General features: G+C 41.3%; 1 protein-coding gene across 1 annotated transcript in view; it reads left to right on the forward strand.

Annotated features, from left to right (window-relative positions):
* Positions 1 to 12,811: 12,811 nt before the first annotated feature.
* hecw1a (HECT, C2 and WW domain containing E3 ubiquitin protein ligase 1a) overlaps positions 12,812 to 21,859 on the forward strand; it is a 98,390-nt gene continuing 89,342 nt past the window's right edge. Inside the window, exons 1-3 of the mRNA XM_085419485.1 lie at positions 12,812 to 12,918; positions 13,774 to 13,864; positions 14,314 to 14,385. Coding sequence (XP_085275611.1) covers positions 12,812 to 12,918; positions 13,774 to 13,864; positions 14,314 to 14,385 — 270 coding nt within the window. The remainder of the gene's footprint in view (positions 12,919 to 13,773; positions 13,865 to 14,313; positions 14,386 to 21,859) is intronic.

Below are 21,859 nucleotides of genomic sequence, written 5' to 3' on the forward strand. Positions count from 1 at the left end.
ATGGGTGATCTGAACCTGAAAGAGGTGTTAGTTTTTATTGATGACCTTATCATTTTTTCAGACACAGTTGAAGAGCACGAGAGGCGCCTTCTGCATGTTCTGAATCGCCTGAAGGAATATGGTCTCAAACTTTCACCAGAGAAGTGTAAGTTCTTTCAGTCTTCTGTCCGATATCTAGGCCATATTGTTTCCCAGAACGGAGTTGAGACTGATCCAGAGAAAACTAGTGCCCTGAAAACCTGGCCAAAGCCATCTAACCTAAAAGAACTGAGGTCCTTCCTTGGGTTCAGCGGTTACTATCGCAGGTTTATTCAGGATTTCTCCAGAATTGTGAAGCCGCTGAATGAGCTAACAGCTGGATATCCTCCAACCTGCAAGAACAAGGAAAGAAAGGCCAATGTCAAGTACCGCAATCCTAAAGAGCCATTTGGTGAGCGCTGGACTGCTTCTTGTCAACAGGCTTTTGACACCATAATCGAGAGGCTCACTTCAGCACCTGTCTTGGGTTTTGCTAATCCTAAACTTCCCTACCTGCTCCACACAGATGCGAGTACGACTGGGTTAGGTGCAGCCTTATACCAAGAGCAAGATGGTGAGCTTAAGGCTATAGCATTTGCAAGCAGAGGGTTGTCTAGAAGTGAAGCTAAGTATCCAGCACATAAGTTGGAGTTCCTAGCCCTTAAGTGGGCTGTCACAGAAAAGTTTAGTGACTACCTTTATGGGGCTGGTTTCACTGTGGTCACCGATAGCAACCCCCTTACATACATTCTAACCTCTGCCAAGCTTGACGCGACTAGTTATAGATGGCTGTCTGCTCTCTCCACCTACTCATTCAAGCTGCAGTATAGGGCTGGAAAACAGAATGTGGACGCAGATGCATTATCACGAAGGCCACATGGTGGACTCATAGATGATCATATCTCAGTGAAAGAGAAGGAAAGGATCTGTAAGTTCACTGCCAACCATCTATCAGAAACGGAAACTTCAGAGGTCATTCAACCAGAGGTGATCAAAGCCATCTGTGAGCGGCATGACATCTATTTTGCTGGTGAAGGTTCTGAGTGCTCTGATCACTCAGTTGCTTTGGTTGAGTCCATAGCACTCAGTCCTGAAGCCCTGCCACCTTGCTTCCAAGGGAATGACAGTCATGGGCTGCCAGTTATCCCCTTTTTCTCATTTGCTGAAATCTCAGAGAAACAGCAAGCAGACGCAAGCATCAGGGAAATAATTACTCAATTGGAAAGTGGTGAGACACCTCCACCTCAAGTGAGAAAGGAGCTCCCTGAGTATGGACTCTTGTTAAGAGAATGGAACCGGCTAGAGCTCAAAAATGGAGTCTTGTTTCGCAAGAGACAGGGAGTGATGGGAGTGACTCATCAACTTGTCTTACCAAGAGAACTGAGAGATATGGTACTTGAAAGTCTACACGACGACATGGGCCATCTTGGTGTTGAACGCACCCTTGATCTAGTGAGAGCTAGATTTTATTGGCCTAAAATGTCCTCAGTGGTTGAAGAAAAGATTAAGACTTGTGATCGCTGCGTAAAAAGAAAAACTCCACCAGAGAGAGCAGCCCCAATGGTTTCAATAGCGACCACCAGACCATTGGAATTAGTCTGCATGGACTTTCTGAGTGTGGAACCAGATCAAAGTAATACCAAGGACATATTAGTAATAACGGATCATTTTACTAAGTATGCCCTCGCAATACCAACGCCAAACCAAAAGGCGACTACCGTGGCTAAGTGTCTGTGGGAACATTTTATATCACATTATGGGTTCCCTGAAAAACTCCATAGTGATCAGGGCCCCGATTTTGAGTCCCGTACCATTAAGGAGCTGTGTGAAATGGCAGGAATCCGGAAGACACGGACAACCCCGTACCATCCAAGGGGTAACCCTGTTGAGCGTTTTAACAGAACGCTGCTGCAGATGCTAGGCACTCTAAATAATAAGGACAAGTCACGTTGGAGGGACTATGTTAAGCCTCTTGTGCATGCATACAACTGCACAAAGCATGAAGCCACAGGGTTTGCACCTTATGAGCTTATGTTCGGGAGACAACCAAGACTCCCTGTGGACTTAGCTTTCGGGCTTCCTGTTGATCCTCTGCCATTGTCTCATTCACAGTATGTGCAAGGCCTGAAGAACCGCCTGAAAGAGAGTTATGAGCTTTCAAGCAGAAATGCTAAGAAATCTGCAGATTGTAACAAAACTAGGTTCGACCAGAGAGTTACAGGGTCTAGCCTTGAACCAGGGGATCGAGTGCTAGTTCGAAATGTGAGACTGAGGGGAAAGCACAAGCTAGCAGACAAATGGGAGGCAGATGTGTATGTAGTTGTGTCACATGCTAATGACCTTCCCGTGTATACAGTGCGTCCTGAGGCTGGAAATGGTCCTTTGCGCACTTTACACAGGGACCTCCTGTTGCCCTGTGGGTTTCTGCCCGTAAGTGCTCCTGAAACCCCAGTACTGCCAACAGTGCAAAGGTCAAGAACCCGTCAAAACCCAGGTTATGTAAACGAATGCTTTGATGATGTCATGTCAGACGAAGAAGAAGTGTATCCTTCAAGGATTGTACTTTTGGATCCAGCTGCCTCCAACCTAATGCCCAAGGTTGATCACGTTTCATCCGACATTCCACCAGAGCAGCACGCTACTGACAATGTGATCCCTCTTAGCAGAGTGGTTGTTCCCGGAGCAGTTTCAGATGAAATTGAGGTGGAAATTCCCATAGAAGCAGGGGAGGAGTCCCCAGCCACAAGCTCACCTCAGGTCAGCTTTCTTGACCGTGAAGAACCAGGAAGAACTGGAGGTGATGAAAGTGAATCTTCTGGGAAGATTGGTGAGATTTCAGTGCCCCTCATTTCACCTGTTGGGCAATCTCAGCTGCTTGACATTGAAGGTACACAAGATGTTCCTGAAACTGATGACATAGCTAATTTAACCCACATAAAAGAGCCATCAGAGGGGTTAGATGAGGCCGTCAGATGTTCAAACAGGCAGCGAAGTCGACCAAAGAGACTCCATTATGCTGAACTTGGAAACCCTTTAATAGAGGTGGTTCAGTCACTTTTTCATGGTCTGGGTGCTGCTATAATAAGGTCAATGGATGCTGCAGAACCGTTGTGGTACAATCAAACCACCATCCCTCCTGTCGATCCAGTAACAACACAGCCGCAGAGAAGGTGCACGGGGACGTGCCACCCTTCAGTGGGGGAGGGTGTAACCCTGGAGAGTTACTAAGGGGTTTTAGTGTGTTATGAGTGATGTTAGTATTTTGAGTTCACTGTTAAGTTTTATTAAGTTAAATTATTTTGTTGAGAATTAATAAAATAGAAGATGTCTATAATGTCCTGATGGTCCTTGAAGTATACAGGGGGAAGTACCGCCTCCTGCCGTTCACTGCATAGCAGTTACGGATATCAGGAGAGAGGGAGAGGAAGAAAAGTCCGTTTTTTCCAAGTGAAAAGCGTGGTTGTTTTTATTCAGTCGGATTGTACGGTGGAAATAAACTATCTGGAAATTGTTGTTAACCAGAAAGGAGTTTGTTACTGCTCGGATTCTTCTGGGTGAGTTAATTTGTTGTGAACAAGAATATTGTGAGTTTAAGCCACTAACGATGACATGCTAGCGGCTATCGCGGCTATTGCTATTAGCCATGTGGCTGTACATGTGTGATTGTGAGGATTATACTGTATGTTAGAGTTTGTTAGCTTCCTATGACGATGCATGTAAAGATTGTAAGTCATATGTATGCTGTAGATGTTGATATGTTCCTATATCAATCCTTAATTGTGTTCATTGTGAGGTGAATACAGTTTAAAGAAAATGGGGTTATGTTTCTTTGTAGTTGTGCTACAATGCTTCACCATCGCCATTTTGAAGCTCCAGGAGAGCCCATTTTATTGGTTACTTTGGTAAGAAGTTATCATTGTCTATGTTTTGGAATATTCTGTCGTTCTTTCTGTATACTGGAAAGGTAAAATGCAAATTTGTTAGTATGTATGAACGAAACATAAGAAAGGATATATGTATAAATGACTAAATATAGATTTTTGAATGTTATTCTGACTGTGTTATACAGGTCAGGTTTTTTACTTGGGCGTACAGTTCAGTGATGATCCAGTCCAAAGATGGCGAGCCACCCCTCCAGGACCCTTGAGATGATTGCTCTAGGAAGAGAACTAAATTCTTTGGACGAACTGTGAACTGTACAAACTCTACTTAAGTGGTAGGACAGATTTGCACGTCATTCCTCCTTTGCACATCCTGCAAAGAGAATCCTCATTGCTGGACTCACACTTAAGGGTGTCGGCTGACACGAGAGAGAGAGACTGAGTCAAATCCCCCGGGGTTGTGTGTGTTTTGTTTATTATTTTCCGTGACTTGGGCCCAATTTTTCCTTTCATGTACTGTTATTGTTTTCATTGTATGTATGTAAGATTCTTTAATTGTGAATACAAATTGATCAAACCAAGTTCTCAGAGCGTTTCATTAGTCATCCACTGCTCCAGTAGTCGAACCTCAGCTATTGGCCCAACACACAGGTAACCATTTAAATCTGTATCCCAAGTGTTGAAAGGGGTGTTACATTGGCATGAAAATTTTTCAGTTAAAAGCTTTTCTAATTCAATTAATGTAATTAATGTAGTCCTTTTGTATCTTCATCTCACTGATCTGGCTGCTGTTCACCAAAAACAAAGAAACGTGCTTCACTTTATTATGTACAGTATACTAGACTGCTTAGATTGATTTTTTTCCAATGGGTGGTGAAACAAAATATCGACATCCCCTTGGAGCCACGGTGGAGGCTGATACAGACAATGTTTTATTAATCTAAAGCATCATGTTAAATGGCTGCTGAAAGGCACTCTGGGAAACACTTCTGCTGGAGTAGATGTGTCAAGGTTGAGGGGGAAAATCATTATCTGCCATTATCACAAAGCAAGTCCTGGAATACATTTGGCATCACAAATTAATTAATGATAGCTAGTAGCATGCAGGTTCTTAAACATTCATCTTAGTGTGTTTTTAACATTATGCGAGCCCTTCCGAGTCTCATCGCTCCCACACTATCCATGTTTCCTTGTAAGTACAAGAAAACTCACCTGTCTAGGAGGCTGCGGTGCAGAGGCACTAAACAGCAGGAATTAGATTTGTGTAATAAGTTTACATGTCTCTAAAGATATAAGGTAAGCATTTTAATAAATTCAAATGTGCCTGCTTACCTCTGTGATATACACACCGTTTGGGACCTTTTTTCCCTTAAAGGGAGCCATTCTGCTTTTTATTTTCCATCATATATATATGATGGAAAATATATCCTGTGGTGGATGCTTATAGTAACATGGCTGTAGTTTGTGATACTGAAGTCTTTAATTCACTTCAGTTTAATGTTATTTATACAGCGCCAAATCACAACAACAGTCGCCTCAAGGCACTTTATATTGTAAGGTAAACCCCCTCAATTTTATCCCACAACTTAGACATTCACATTACTCACACTCTCATTACACATACATATAGGATCTTGGGGGTGGGCACGATACACGGAATCCAAAGTACCATCAGGGTGTACACCCCACCCCTGGCGTCGTTGCCCACCTCTCAATGTTAAATACACGTAGACATTGAGGGCTAGCAGGAGGGACCATGCGCTTACCTGCTGCTCTCTGGCAGGTAGCTCCATGCCCTCCTGGGTTTTAATTGCACCTTAGAACACACATGCATCAACACTACAATGAGCGGGTGGAGGGAGGTTTGGAGTCTTCTCACACCCCCATTCTCTGCGACCTGCTGGAGCGGGGGGGCTAGGAGGAGGAGTTGGCCGTCCGACTGCGGTCTGGAGTGTGGGGCCTCCCTGCTGCTGCGGAGTCGGGGCGGTCTGCCTCCCCCCACCGCAGGGAAAAGGGTAACACCACCTGGGTCTGGGTGCAGTTCCCCCCTCCAGGGGCAAGGGTACCTAGACCCGGTTTGTAGAGTACGCTTGGGGAGTGTGATCGTGTGTACAGCGTCTCTTTATGTCTGTCTCCACGTTGGTTGAGTGTGGAGTAAGTGCATATGAGAGCATGAGGGTGGGAATGGATGTTTGTATCTGTGTGTGCCTGTATGTCTGTGTCTATATGTCAGGTTGGGTGTCAGGCGCCACCTCTCTGGGGACATCTCAGGCCCTCCAAGGTTTGGAGGCCTATCTCCCCCTACCACCACTTCCCCTGCCAGTGGCGGACTCCCTCAGACGTCGGTGCGTTGGTGGTTCTTTGTGTCTGGGGATGGGCGTCCAGGTACACACCGGCTCACTCCTTGGCGGCCGCTTATCGGGGCCTGGAGCCTGGGGCTCGCTCGGGCCACTTCGGAGGTGGGGTGCCCCCGGCCTCTCGGCCTGGGGCTCGGTCACTCAGGCACGGCTGGCTGCCGGCGGAGCTCACGGGCGCGTCACTGCAACCCCCCCTGGTTTCGGCTCCGCGGCTGCTGAGTGAGCCCTCATCTGGGACTCTCCTCAGCTCTTTCTGGGACAGTGGCGCGGCTGCCCCTCTGTTGGTCTTCCTTGGTCTCTTGTGTTCTGGGGGCCTCTGGATGTCTGGAGTTTTGATCTCCTCCATACCTGCTTCATGCCCTGGAGGACGGGGCTGTGGCCCCCCCACACCCTCTAGCAGATTATTACATGAAGGAACCTTTTAAAAAACAAAAAACAAGCGCGTCCATGCTCACAGGTGTACACACGGGTGATCACACCCACAAACTACACCCTTTTTGGCTCCTACCTCAAAGCACACTGTGTTCTGTTAATGTTTAATATTTAGTATTTACTGTCATATTCCCATATATCATTGTGATGTTGTTTATTCTATTACTCTTGTTCTCTTCTGCTTGTTTTCTTTTTTCTTTCTCAGCAGGTGACCCAGGTGATTGATAGATGCATTTTTTTTTTCTTTTTTTCTTCTTTTTTTTTCTTTTTCTGCTCATTCTGTTGGTTTTTGGTTTTTGCCCTTCTCCCCCGTCCCTCTTCTCAGCTGTTTCTCTTTCCCTCTTTCTTTCTCCCCTTCTTTCCCCCAGTCAAGTCTGTCCCATGTTCAGTAAGTGAAAATAAAATAAACAATAAAAGGTGAATCAAATGGACCATTACGGCAAGGCTGGGATGGTCAATTTGGTAAAGTAAATCCGTTGGGCATCTTTCTTTGCCTTTAGACAACAATTCTGATGGCAAAAGAGCCAAACGGGACAGGCAGAAAGAAAAAAAAAAAAAAAAAAAAAAGGTAAACCCTACAATATGCATACAGAGAAAAACCCAACAATCATATGAGCTCCTATGAGCAAGCACTTTGGCGATAGTGGGAAGGAAAAACTCCCTTTTAACAGGAAGAAACCTCCAGCAGAACCAGGCTCAGGGAGGGGCGGGGCCATCTGCTGTGATTGGTTGGGGTGAGAGAAGGAAGACAGGATAAAGACATGCTGTGGAAGAGAGACAGAGATTAATAAGAAGTATGATTCAGTGCAGAGAGGTCTGTTAATACATAGTGACTGAAGAAGAAATACTCAATGCATCATGGGAATCCCCTTTACAATAATGTATCTTATCCTATTTTACCTTATCTGTCTAACCACAGCAGTCTACACACAATTTGCTTATTTCTTCCACTCAAACTCTTCTCTTTAAAAGTATGTGATATTAATGACAAATGCACAATAACCAGTAATTACCAGTAATTAATGGGTCTGAATGTGCCTTACGTACAATACATACAATGCAATGCCTACCATGTACATTTCTCCTGACACTTGCTTTAAATCTGATCTACAGTTATTTGTTTTACAGGGGCTGCATTTGGAAAACCAGCACATAATAACAAGCGCAGTTCAAACATTTTAGATTCCAGGCGTAATTAACTGTATAAGTTCATTTAATTTTCCCCTGCATGAAATAATTAAACTGGGAGCATCGAGATCATCACCCCCATGACACCTGCTGGGTTGTGTTGCTTTTTAATTGACTGCTGCCTGTACATTAATTGCCTCGTATGGTCAGCTGATAAATTAATGATAATCAGCCATATGGTGTGAAATTGTAATTACAACAATATAGAAGATGTCAGCAAGCCCACTTCCATACACACTACACTATGTTTAGACATCTTTGTGGGAACCTAAAATTGGCGTTTCTGAGCTTATGATTAGGTTGTGTTTGGGTTTAGGCATTTGTTTTGGAAGGTTAGGGAAAGCATTATGTCAGTTAGATGCCCTCACGGAGATATGAAAATGACTGTGTGTGTGTACCGAATAGTTTAGTGCCATAGCACGTTTTTGCTTGTTGTCTCTGAGTCAGAATTAAACATGGAGAAGCAGTATTTCATTTTTATGCTCTACATATTTGGAACAAATTCCCATAAAAATTGAAGTCGGGCTCTCAGGGCTGCAGATTTTTGCATTTGTGAATTTATTCATATCTCATACAGTAATGTTTTTTCCTCCTGTTTGATCTGTAATTTTTTTTATGTCTTTTCTAATATCTGGTGTTTTTTAAAGTACACATATGATTTATAGTATTGCTCCACAATCCGATTCTCACCCGAGAAAGAGAAGATTACAGTTTAAAAGCACGATTAAAAAGACTTGAAAAGCTTTAAAGATCTGCATCGTCTACACTCATGTTATGATATCCTTTGAAGAACTGCGTAAATTCAATCCCAGCAGAAATTATACCTAATTTTATTACTGCACTGTGGCTGCAGAGTATTTTAAAGAGTCATCTGTGGGTTTGAATGCCTTATTGTCCTGCCTTATTTTTCTTCTTGAGATGTCTGGGGTTTTAGTTGGCAGTGTTATCTTTTTATCTTTCATCTTGGAAATTTATATTATTTATATATTTATAATTTAAAAATGTATAATAATTTTTTTAATCTACCAAATCTGTTTTTTTTTTAATTTACATGCTATACATGTTTTCTTTGCTGGGATGTGAATTATTGTCTTTTTCTCTACGAACACATTTCTGATTTTCAAGACAAAGTCCAGCCTCCTGTTGTTGCAACTGGACTTCAGGAAAGAAGTAATCTTTACATCTCTCCCTCCTTCTCCTTCCTCTCCTCAGTCGCTGATAAAATGAATAGCCAGCTGTTTCTCTTTCTTCTTCAATAGCTCAACCTTAATAGAAACGAGCTGACAGAGGGGCTGGGAATATGAAACCAAGAACAGGAGGGAGGAAGAGAAAGTGACACATAAACCTGAGGAGGGGGGATGGGTGAAACTGCACAGAAAGATGGGGAGATATCAGAGGACTGCAAGTTAAGCCAACCCAGTGTTGGTTACCCGTCTACATTCTTTGTAGCCATTCCTCTTTCTAACTTTCTCCCTCTCCTTTCTACACAGCAGCACAGGCTGAATACACACTCAGTCCTTCACATGTAGGTTATTTACCCGTGTTTGCTCATTTATATTTAGAGATAATGAAGAGCTGCATGAACCAAAAACAATCAGTAGTGTAATACTGATGCATCACCAGGTTCTGTCCACCAGATGGCATCAGAGTAACAGTCCAAGCTCTGAGTCGCACTCAGACCATTTCAGGGTTACAGTTCAAAGCTGAAAGGTTTTTTCCACTTTTAGTTCATTTTATATTAATTATTTTACTGATCTCAAACCAGTTGAGATGATTGTGTGTTACTGAGTTAAATTGCGCTCTCTCGTACCTCTGCAGGTATGCCATTTGGACCAAGTGCCTTTCCACTCTCTATCCTCTTCATATCTCTGTTTACTTCCTCCTTACTCCGCTGCACTTCCTGACTCAGTAACTGTGCTCCATCCATCTTCCTCTTTCAGTTCAACTACAGTTCACTATAAGCCTTTGCCGTGTCTCTCTCTCACAATACTCCTGCCTATCTCCCTGACTGTCCTGCTATTTTTCTCTAACTTCTTCCTTTGAATACTTTCCTGTACTTCCTTTCCAGTACTTCCTCATTCCACCATCGCTTCTCCAAGTCCTCTTTCCTCTGTCCAGATTATACACCAAATCTTCGTAGTTTTCCTCACAACTGTACTTTCCGAGTCCTCTGGTTACTCTTCCCTAGCACCCAGAGCCTGTCTCAGCTCCTTCCTGAACTCTGTGCAACATTCTTCAAATTCCACCATTTAACCTTGGCTCTGCATTCACTCACTTCCTCTTCCTGAATTCTGAAGTCATCCTATAGTCTGATGCTGTCTAGCTGCATTCTCCCCTATCACCACCTTAAAGGCTTCTGTGTTCTAAGTTGTAGTCCACCTGTTTGCACCTCCTTCAGTCTTATATGTTACATCATGTTCCTTCTTCTGAAAGTACATGTGCACCACAGCCATTCCCAAAATCTTGTGAGGTATAAAAACACACGGATAACATTCATCAGCACTCCTTTGACACCACTGGCCCCGACAGATTCAATATAGAAATCTCATTCTTTATGATATTCATGTTCGATTACTCCAACCCTTCTCATTTATTCAGGCTTGGCTTTTAAGGGACACCTCACTCTGTTCCTTAATATCAGGTACATACTAAGAGACAGTGATCTCACTTTCTGGTGCATTTATGTGCCCCACATACTGCACATGAAGCACATGTGTAGGGACACTTTTACTGAAATTTGAATAACCCTGAAGACGAACCCTGAAGTCATAGAGGTATGTTAATAGACAAGCCTTGACACTGTTCCCTACCCACAAACCACAAAACATATGCTTGTGAATTTAAATCAAAATACAACTGAAATAATGATAACAGCATGGATAAATGAAAGATTTGACAGTAGGCATTCACTGTCTTTATGCTTGTTGTTGTAGAAGTGTTCCTGACTTGGAAAAAAATCACGTGCAAATTGCTCGGTGGAATAACTATAAAAAACGTAGTAATATGGGCAAAAATCACAGATATCTGTATAATAAACAGTTAAACACACTCATTTAAATTAGGTAAAGACCTCGTTTATTAACAGTGCACCATTAAACCAGCAGTGTGTACTATGACAGCAAGGTAGATTGGGTGTGTGAATTAATGCTGGTAATGCAAAATCTTGAGCCTGAGGTTTGCCCAGAGGCACTACACAGTGCAAGAAATGACCAAAGTAGGCATATCCCCTCTCACTGCAGCTCTGCCTCATGGCAGCTTGCAAAATAATCACAAAAATGTAACATATTTTTGTGTTCATGGACGCAAATTGTAACATTTTGTGTGTGTATGTTAGTGAAAGGTGAGGTGTCACTATGGCAACCAGGACAACACAGTCTTGAAAGATGTGACAGCTGTTACATTTTGACTTAAACCATGGTAATTTCTTAAATGCCACCCAGTAGATTAATGCCTAAACCTAACAAAACCACATACTTGTAATTAATGAGGTATTTGGAAATCATACAAATAATGTGTAAAAACATCTGAGACATGAATGACTTAAACCTGAGTGTGGTGAAAGTCAAGATGTCTCTAAACAACCAACCTCCTTTTAGACTTTTTCTTTGCCCTTTAAACACTGGATACAGCATGAGACTGTCTTCATGAAAAGTCAAGTTCAGGAATGCAAAATAATGTTGGGAAAGCTGTGATGAGGAACACAAACGATTTGGAAATTTGCGTCCAGCAAATCTCACTGTATGATCGCGTCACATTTGACCTCTGACCTCTGTCAAGTATTGCTGCCATTGTTTGAAATGACAACATATAGACATATAGGGAATTAGATATCGGGATTCTAAATATCAAATTACGTTTGGCTTCCAACATCTTCCTCAAGGTCAAATAAGGTCAAACTTTCAGTTCCTGCCCCAAGTGGAAGAGTTTAAGTACCTTGGGGTCTTGTTCACGTGTGAGGGAAGATCGACAGACAGATAGGTACTGCGGCTGAACTGATGTGGACGCTGTACCGGTCCGTCATGGTGAAGCGAGAACGAAAACGAAGCCCTCGATTTAGTGGTTTAGAGGGAGGTCAGGGCTTCTCTAGGCTGCTGCCAATGCGACCTGGCCCAGAAAAGCCGAAGAGGACGGATGGATAGTTTGCATCCAAATATCACGTCACATTTGACCTCTGATCTCATTTTTACATTTCACATCTGCTTTCTCTTTAAGTTGAACCCATAAGGTTTTGTAGTATTGTCAAAAAATGAGCTGCCTAGTGGGTTAGAAATATACTGTAGTATAATATTATATAAGAAGCTCAAGTTATTTGTGTCCAGTTATTTATGAATCAACACCTATTATCCATTTCCTGCTCCTACATAATGTTTGTGTAATCAGAGTAAACACCCGTCATGCTGCCCTTTTCTGATTTTTACTGCACTACAAACTTCTTAAAGTATGTTTAAAAAAGAACAAGGAAAACAAAATGAATATACATAAAACTAAATACTCCTCAGAGAGTGTGGTGCCTTGGTGAGGCTTTAATTCTGTGAATGCATCCTGGTTTTATTTGAAAATGCAATTTCTTTGTATTCTTACTGTTTGGGGGGTGGGTGCAAAAATTCCCTGATGAATTTGTATATTTTCTCACTTACAAAGAAATGATGAGCCTCTAATTTTTACAGTAGTTTCACTTTAATGGAGAGAGACAGAAAAACAACCAAAAGGTCTAGAAAGGAAAATACATGAAATTCTAAATTAATTTGCACGTCACTGAGTGAAATAAGTATTTGATCTTCTACAAACCACTGAGAATTCTGGCTCCCACAGACTTGCTGTGAGCCCACATGGCACACAGATTACGATCAGTCAATCAGTTACAAATACTCCTGATGTCAATTTGTTATGTCTATAACACAAATCCATTTTTTCCAGTCCAACATCTCCACCACCATGGGCAAGACCAAAGAGATGTCAAAGGATGTCAGGAACAAGATTGGAGACCCTCACGAGGCTGAGGTGGACAACAAGACCATCAGCAAAAAACACTTGATGAGAAGGTGACCACTGTTGGTGCGATTATTCAGAAATGGAAGAAATAAAAAATGACCATTAATCACCCTCAGTCCGGATCTCCCTGCAAGATCTTGTTTCATGAGTACGAGCTCATCCTTAAGTTTGCCAATGAACAGCTAACTGATTCAGAGAAGGCTTGGAAGAGAGTGCTGCAGTCTGATGAAAACTAAATCTAGCTTTCTGATTGAACCGTCCATGTTTGGAGGAAGAAAAATGCAGAGTATGACCAAAAAAACCCATCATCCCCACAGTCCAAGCATGGAGGTGGAAACATTATGCTTTGGGGCTGTTTATCTGCACAGAAAGACTCCACTGCATTACACTTTCATTGGTAGTGCCTTCGGTGGCTCCCCTGAGAGTTTATGACGTCCTGCCCACTTCACCTGCGGCTTTATCAATGGTGTCTGGTTGCCAGGTCAACACTGGAAGTGTGTGGCTCAGGGAGACAGAAAGAGAATTGTATTTGGCAAATTTAAGTGACAAATGGTGACACTTGATAAACGTTCGCTGAAAAGACTGAAGTGGCCATAAATGAAAGCAAAGAATACTGCTGATTGACATACTACCTGCTAGTAAATACGTTAACGGCTCACCTAGGTAACCGGAGCTGTAGTCACTAGCTGGCAGCTTGAAAGCGACACTGCTTTACACGAAAACATTTTCAGAAATACGGGATTTCCAGCTTTCACTTGTACTCATCCTCAACCTGTATTCATATACATACGAAAATGTCTGTTCTGCAGGCACAGCATCGACAATGCGAACACGGTTGCCTGGGACGGAGTCGCATTTCCTGCTTGAACTAAGTTCCAGCTTTCCTTTCGTCTTTCCGTCTTTAGCTTCTGTTGTTTTGGCGGTGGGAGTAATGCGAGCGCTTGCTATCGCGTGCGCGTAACTAGGTACATGAGCGGAGGGAGTAGAGATGAGGAGGTAGCGCACGCGAGGCAGAAAACCCGCTTTCGGATTGGCTGAGAGACACTGGTACCCAGCTCAGTGAAGCTCGAGAAATTCGCCTCAAACGACCGGAAGTTCCACCGGAAATCGCATTCTTACATTGTCATGCAACAAACTGTAAGAAAATAATATTTGGGATAGAATAGATTTCCACACAAAGTATTACGTCACATTTCATTATATCAGATAAGCTGAGTTCGGAAAATACTGACCAAAAACTTCGCGGTATTCGGTTTTCTGACGGCGTGTTTTGGCCGCATCCTGGGACGTGCTCGCGGTTGCTGCTAGCTTTACTTTGGTCCAGAGAAAGAGTGAAGGATGTGACTGAAGCCTCTTTCGCGTGCCTCATCGGCCCTGACTCACTACGCCGTTTGTGTACACTCCTACTGCACTTTGCCTACGAAATGGAGCTCGATGGAAATTAGCAAGCGTGTACCTCTTTGAATTCCCACCCTTACCTTTGGAGAATGATCCACCGGCAGGTTATTTTATCCCAGGTAGGTCGCCTCCATTGTTGCCTTAACGTTGATGTAGTGTCATATCCTGCCAGTCTCCAGCAGCGGGCCCAGCGTTCGGTAACCCGCATTTATGTCATTCTCTTCCGTGTGGAGGAAACGTTACGCTGAATTTTTTAAACAGTGAGTGATTTATTGTAACAGTACATAACGTCAGCAAAAATATCAAGTACATAGCCGCAGCATTTAGACAGAGTGCCTTTTCAGAGGCGGTTTACTTTAAAGCCAAACGTGTTTCCCCAGTAGCTTAATTTTCTATTGCTGCAAGGGCGTAACATCCTTTAAAGTTGTTATTTTGTGTAATAAAACATCTAAATTGAGACTGTGTCAGCTGTATTACACGTGCCGAATTGAAGGGTGGCGACTGCTGTATGAAGACATTAAGCCATGTTTCAGTGAAAACCTTGCCCTTCTCTGGTAAGCAGCGCTGCATTAAATTAATTAATTTCTTGAATGATGTTTGGCGTGAATGTATTGGCGCTGAAGATGTCGGGGCCCTACAGCGTCGCACTGAGTTCTTCCTCCTTATTTGTAATGTACCACGAGCAGGCTATACAAGAGAAAGGCTTACCCCCTCCGGTCTTTGTGCGAGGATTCCCATCCACAAAATCCTCTTAAATACTGGAGCCACACATGATCTGTGTATTTCCTTTTGTTTGCTTCTGTTCTTTGGAGACATGATAATAATAATAATAATAGAAAAGGTATAGCCACGAAGGGATGCATATCACCAGTGATGGTGTTTGTCTAGCTGTCAAGCTGCTGAGTAAATTGTGACCCACATAAATCCCTGTAACAATGGGGAAAAGGCAACGTTTACTAGGTATTGCACACTACCATTTGGTTCTTACTATGAACTCAGATCTTCCAGTATCAATAGGGCAAACCTATTTTTTGCTGGGTTTTCTGTTCCGCTTCTGAATGGATGCCACTGATTTGCCACCAGCTATTTTTAACATATTCATAATTATGCACATAGGTATGGTTGGTACTAATTAATGGTGGATATTCTCATATATGCAGTATTTTTGTTGTATAATGTCAATGATGTTCATAGTTCCTTTAACTGCATGCAAGTCTGCAGTGGTTGGCTATCACCAGAGGTGAACTCAGGTTGTTTATGATGAATATGAGAACCAGACCCTGATGTTTTCATGTATCACCCACTCCACTGTAAGTCACACAGGGCTGAATAATGTTTCTACTAGAAAGCCTAAGAGGTTTGAGCACATCTTTGTGACCTGAGCTCTGAAGATAAGCTTTTTATGTTTATCTTTCTGTGGGCATTGCAATAAGTAAAACGATAAGCAATTTGAAATTGACAAGCACTGTTTTCTTTGAGTGGTTCACCTTCTTATGCTAAGAAATGTTAATCAAGCAGGCTCAAGTGAAAAGGATTTTTCTAATGGATTGTCAGATTTAAAGCATGATAAACCAGAAAAGCACTTTGTTATTTTAAGGGAAATCCCTGCTTAACCAATCCATTCTTCTGTTTGATTGGGGTCTCTGATTATTGAAAAAAGCATAATCATAATTATTTCTCAGTTATTTATTTTGATTGTTAGTTAATATTAACATTCACCAGGTGGATGTTGAACTACTTGGGGGTAGGGTTAGGTTTCATGCGAACCAAGTGTAGTTTCAGAAACCTGAAATTAATTGTTTTCAAATGAATTCTCTTCCATGCATTTTGGCTTTATAGATCTTCACTTGTGAGATTACATTTGGATACACCAGGTAGATGAAAACTTTGTTGTTTTGTTCCAACAGAACTAAACAATGAGTGACTTTTGGCTAAGGTGAAACACTCATTTGATTTAAAACACAAGACAGAATAATCTCATAGTGAAAATAAAAAAAAATTAAGCACTTTACCCAGATTTTCTTTATTCATAATTAAATGTAACACAAGTTCTGATCCAATCAGCTGAATGTTGCATTATCTTTACATAATTCAGCATCATTGTGGATTGCATATGTAAAAACATATTAGTTACACTGGCAAGAAGAAAGTCAGATTTATCGAGAGAATTCTGTCAAAGCAAATAGAAGTGCAACATTTTCTGTTTGGCTGGAGAGAGGCCAAGTCAGGTCAACATGTACAGAAAGAGGAGCAACACAGTTACTGTAGCAAGAGCAGGTTAAACATGTCTTTGTCTGCTCATGCTAACTGTCATGGCAACTCGGATACAATCAAAACAACACCCAATATGGGAAAATGCTGTTGAGTGGATAACTCCTCAAAGTGATCAGGTAATGATATATAATAATTAAAACTACCATGATGTTCCTGCCACAGCTGGCTGCCTAACATTATGTCCTGACACCTGACAGTTTTTCAGCAGAATAAATGACAACATAAAAATTGATCTAAGCAAGCAGGAATACTGTAAATAAGCCATACAATAGTTTAAAAAGAAATATGAAAAATGGAATAATTTAGGATAAGTGCAGCAGCTTCTGCCACTTAGCTGTAATGTAATCATTTCATACTTCAGCCTGTTAAAAGACACTGCTTAAATGTATATGCAAGAAACAGAAGAGGCAGATTTCCAGTAATAAAAGTGTACTTGATAGAAGACTATCACTGCATGAGAAGTGTAGCCTGTAGCTTTTTTCATTCAAGACGTTTAAAGGACTAAAGGTAGTTTAAAGGTTTCTTTTTAGTGAGTTTTGCAGAGAAAAGTTGTACGCAGTCAGAAGCTCTACCAGCACTTATTATAGTTTGGTGAGTATCAAAGCTCACAATACAAAAAAACTCAACGTAAGCAACACTTACACTGTTTTCTAGCTGTTTAACCTTTCAAGTGAGAGAAAAAAGTGTGCAAGCTATCATAAAGTGGCCATTTACTGCATGATGACAGCAACTGCTGCAACCAACTAACTTGATTAATAAAGTGGAAATTGTTTGATCATGGATTATTTCTGTCTCTAATATGATTGTCCTAGTATTGCAAGCTTTAAACAAAAACAACATCTGCAATTGAATTGTGTGTAGTTGGGGACTGGTAAAGATTTTCAGTGTTTTCAGTTTTGTGTGTGTTTGTTAGCAGTCACTGCTTTGTGTCACTTGGTTTGATTTAGACAGTAGCGACAACTGTACAACATGTTTATCAAGTTTACTGGGACATTATAAGAAGCAGAGTATGCCATTGGTCTTTATTCCTAATGATGTGGCATAATAGCAGTTTTTTTGTTTCAGTCCTTTAACATCCCTTTTATAATTTTATCATGGCTAAATTGTGGATATTTTAATATTGAACGATTCAAATAATGCTGAGAGATAATTTGATTTTAATGACTTTTCTCATCTAAATAAAATATGGAAGGAATTAATTCTTCTTTATTCCCAGGAAAGTTAATTTGATTTTGTGCATCAAAATGGGCTGTGTTAAGTGTCTACAGAGGGAGGACCCCAGACTCATCCTCTTAAATAACTTGCGCTACTTTACCACTTTTAGCACAACAGACCCAATCTGATCCTCCACACTAGAGTTTTAAAGCCTGTGCTGAAACCAAGGGAAAAAAAGATACTTAATACTAGTGGTGCAACGGATCACGGTTGATCCGTAATCCGAACCGATCCCACTCCACGGTTCGGCACGCACGTGATCCGAAGATTCGATAAAGAAGAAAAAAGTATGTGTATGGTGCACGTGGTGGGTCTGTCAAGCGATAGTTATGGCCAGCGCTAGCAGTCCAAGTAGAGGAGCAGAGGAGTTTGCAGCATTTAAGCAGCCCTTTGCTGCCCAATCCGACCGGGCTAAAGCTATTACAGAAGCTGTTGGGGTGTTTAGCTGCAGACGGGAGGCCGTATTCTGTTGTGCAAAACAAGGGGTTTAAACTATGATGAACGTGCTTGAGCCACGCTATGATGCGCGTCTGCTTTAGTGGCAAGATCGTACCCAGGCATGTATGAGCAGGAGAAGATTAAAGTTATGGCTGAACTGTCCCAGGCATCTTCTGTTGCCCAACTACAAACGGGTGGACCTCCAGGTCAACGGAAAGCTACGTGACCGCTCATTATATCACAGCGGAGTGGTAGATATAAAGCCCTGTACTGCCCTATATTGCACCTTAATTAGTTTTTATATAATTGCGTGGAATAAGTCTTGAGTTGAATGTTTTTAACAGGCAAAAAATACTTAAAAAGTTAATAAGTAAATGTTAAAAAAATTTCTTTTTTTCTTTTTTGCTGATCCGAAAATTGATCCGATCCGTGACTTAAAACCGTGAGATTTTTGATCCGGTGCACCACTACTTAATACCATTTGCAATGCCACTGGGGAAAACAGAGCAAAAAATGCTGTTATTAAAAAAATGGGAAAAGATTAGAATAACACACGGTAACAGCACCATTTAAGATGTCTGACGTAGTGCAAAAAACATGCCAACCACGTTAGCATTTATGAGAACTCTTTAATTTAGTGTGAAACTGGAGCTTTACTGACCTCTCAAACTCCTTTATGAGGAATGCTTTGGGAGGTTCGTTGTGCTGCTTGACTTTGTTGCCACCACTTTGTAGGGTCATTTGCACAATATAATATAATATCAAATATGTTGTGTCTTGGTCCAACTTTTTAAGCAGCTGCCTAAAGAGGTCCTTTTTTACATGTGACTACGTTAGTAAATTCCATTCATTCTTGACTTTTTCTGTCTAATGGAGTGCAGATTGCGAGTGCTCCTGCCACACTTGGTGGAGTTATTTGTTTACATTTATATCGAACATCACCAGCTGTTAGTGTGTCCTCGTCTGTAGCTCAGTTGTGTGTTGTTTCCACCTTTAATGGGAACAATATCTTGCTAATTAATGCGCTTTATTGGAGGTTTTTGAAGTAGCTGTCTTTTTCGACTCATCGGAGGCTGACATGTGGCTCTTGCTCTCAGATATATCCCGGCTTGTCTTGTTGCTGCTGCGTGCACTATAGAAAGTGCATGGCGTTGCTATAGAAGTGATTGCAGTATGACATTTTCATACCATGCAACAATTTAAACCAGTATTATCACAGATGATGAGATATGGCACAGCCTGAGAAGACTATTGTTGGTATTAAGACTATTATAAATCGGCATGCTGTTATGATTTTTAGTATCTCACAACCCGTTTTTTTCTTTCTTTTACTTCTTGGATAACACTACTGCACACACAGCATCAGGGCAAACATAGCATGCTGTTTATGGCCTAAAAGTGTTTTTCCTTAAGAAATTAAACTGTGGTCAGTATTGTGGTAGACCTCAGTTTCATTAAGCTGTCTTTCCATTGAATTTTTAATCCCACAGACAAAAACTCAAGAACAATAAAAAACAAAACGAAACAAAAGCTAAATTTACTTTGCCAGCTTACCAGCTTTGTGTGCAAGAAACACTCATGTGGAAGGCGTTATTCTGCAGAATGGAAATGTAGGGACACAAACAGATCTTAACAGGAAGAACTAGTATCTGCAAGTTTCATTACATGCAAACAGTATCAGTCAAAATATTCAATCCGCATCTAAAACTGCTGCTTGACAGTTAAATAACAGAACTGAAGTTGCATGGACTTACTCACTGGAGTTTGTGTACACCTTTAAGCATTATGGGAACTCTATTGTAGTTCTCAAAGTTTTTGTACTGTATATTGTAGCAGATACACTCAATGTTTGTGTGTCCCAAATACATGGGAGAACAACAGGAGTCTAACCTTCTCTGGGCAGGACCTCTTGTATCATTTCAGTACACTTTAGGTTTTTTCCTATTCTCAACTGTTATTGGCTACAGTACATAAAATGATCTCCAACAAAAGACATACATCAACACCAAACACACTAGACTGACACTGCAATGTTGTAATCAATCTGCAGATCTTTTCTCCTGTATTGTACTGTGTGTAGTTCTGTTAAATGATAGAGTAATTTGATGGAGTAACTCCAACTTACTTTTAAAAATAAAAACATTACATTATATTTAAACCAAGTTCAAAATGTCCTTTTCCCCAGCAACTGCTTGACATTGCTGGGAAAACCATTAGAGCTCCGCATTGATGGTATAGCCTAAGACTTCACTGCATCAGCAATCTGCTCTCGATCTGTTTAAAGTACAAATAGAAGTATTGATATTCGGTTTGTTATTAGGTTTTACCAAGAGCACAGGTCATGTTTCTGATTCAGAATTGAGCGGATTGTTACTTTGTATTAAGTCGTTTTAGCAATTTGCTTTGATTCTGTTTATAGGTCTACAGTACATTATTTACAGGGACCAATAAGATCGACGGGTACATTAGCAAATGGGTCCAGTCTTAGTTTAAAAGCACCAGTGGGTGGGGGGGTCAAATTTAGCGCTGTTACAAAATGAATGGGTTTGGGTTCAGTTAGTGTTACAAGCTGTGCTGAAAGAATATTTGATTGTATGAATGAAACTTCATTCGAAAGTGACTATTTATTATGAGCCTAATACAAAATCCAATCCTAACCATAGCCAATGGCCAGTTTTGAGATGAAGTGAAGACTCTACTAAGTGACCACATTGCTGATGATAGTCAGGTCATCACTCAGATTAATACTAGTTCTGTAGTACACTGTGTTTTGCAATACTGTGTTCATGAAACTCATGAAACGTGTTCATGAAAATCATTATGTTAAGTCCATGTTGCTCTCATGTGCTTATATTGGTCAGGGAGCTCTCTGTTGTAGTGCTATCACAGTAAAGGCTTCCAAATCTCTCCCATACTGGACTGAATGTGATTATACCAGTTAATTGTGCAAATGTAAGAATAAGCAGGAAGTACAAGTGGGGACATTTCCTAGGAGAGTTTTGCCTTAGTGTAGCTAGCTATGGCACTGTACTGATGTGTAGCTATGAAACTAATGAGCACTGTAGGGATTTGAATGTGACTGTATAGTTTTTGTCTTCTCTCTTATTTGCATATGTGTGTCACACATGAGCATTGTTTTTTTGATGCATATGTAGTCAGTGAGTGTGTACTCAGTGTATCTTTAACTGTTAGTCAGGCTGTTAGAAAATAGAAGGGTGAGTAAGAAAATATGAACATAAGGTATCAGTGTGTTGGGATGTAATATTGATCATTTTTTCATTCACACTGACGTGCAGATATGACCTGACTCTCCAGTCGCAGATGTCAGACTGTCCTTGAGTACATAAACTTTTACTGTATTGTGTTTAGTCACAGAAATAGAACAAGTGCATTTAAAGATTTGTTGTTTATCCTGATTAATGGAAGAAAATTAAACTCTTGCTGCAGGCTCAATCATATTCTGTCTTATTCAAATTTTTGTCTCCCATTCTTTAACCTCTGGGCCGTTTTTAGCATAGCTGCTTTTCCTGTAGTAGGTCAGTCTGTAGTAGTCCTGTTACATCTCTTGGTCTTCTGCTTCTCATAGATACTCTGCAGTCTGGCCAGAGAGTAATCCTTCAATTTGCTTTTCGTTTTTGGCAAATGGACAAAGTTGCAGGGAGGCAA

Source organism: Rhamphochromis longiceps, linkage group LG9, assembly GCF_057381845.1.
Source record: "Rhamphochromis longiceps isolate RC_006_pf linkage group LG9, R_longiceps_female_GT1.1, whole genome shotgun sequence".
NCBI classification, from domain to species: domain Eukaryota; kingdom Metazoa; phylum Chordata; class Actinopteri; order Cichliformes; family Cichlidae; genus Rhamphochromis; species Rhamphochromis longiceps.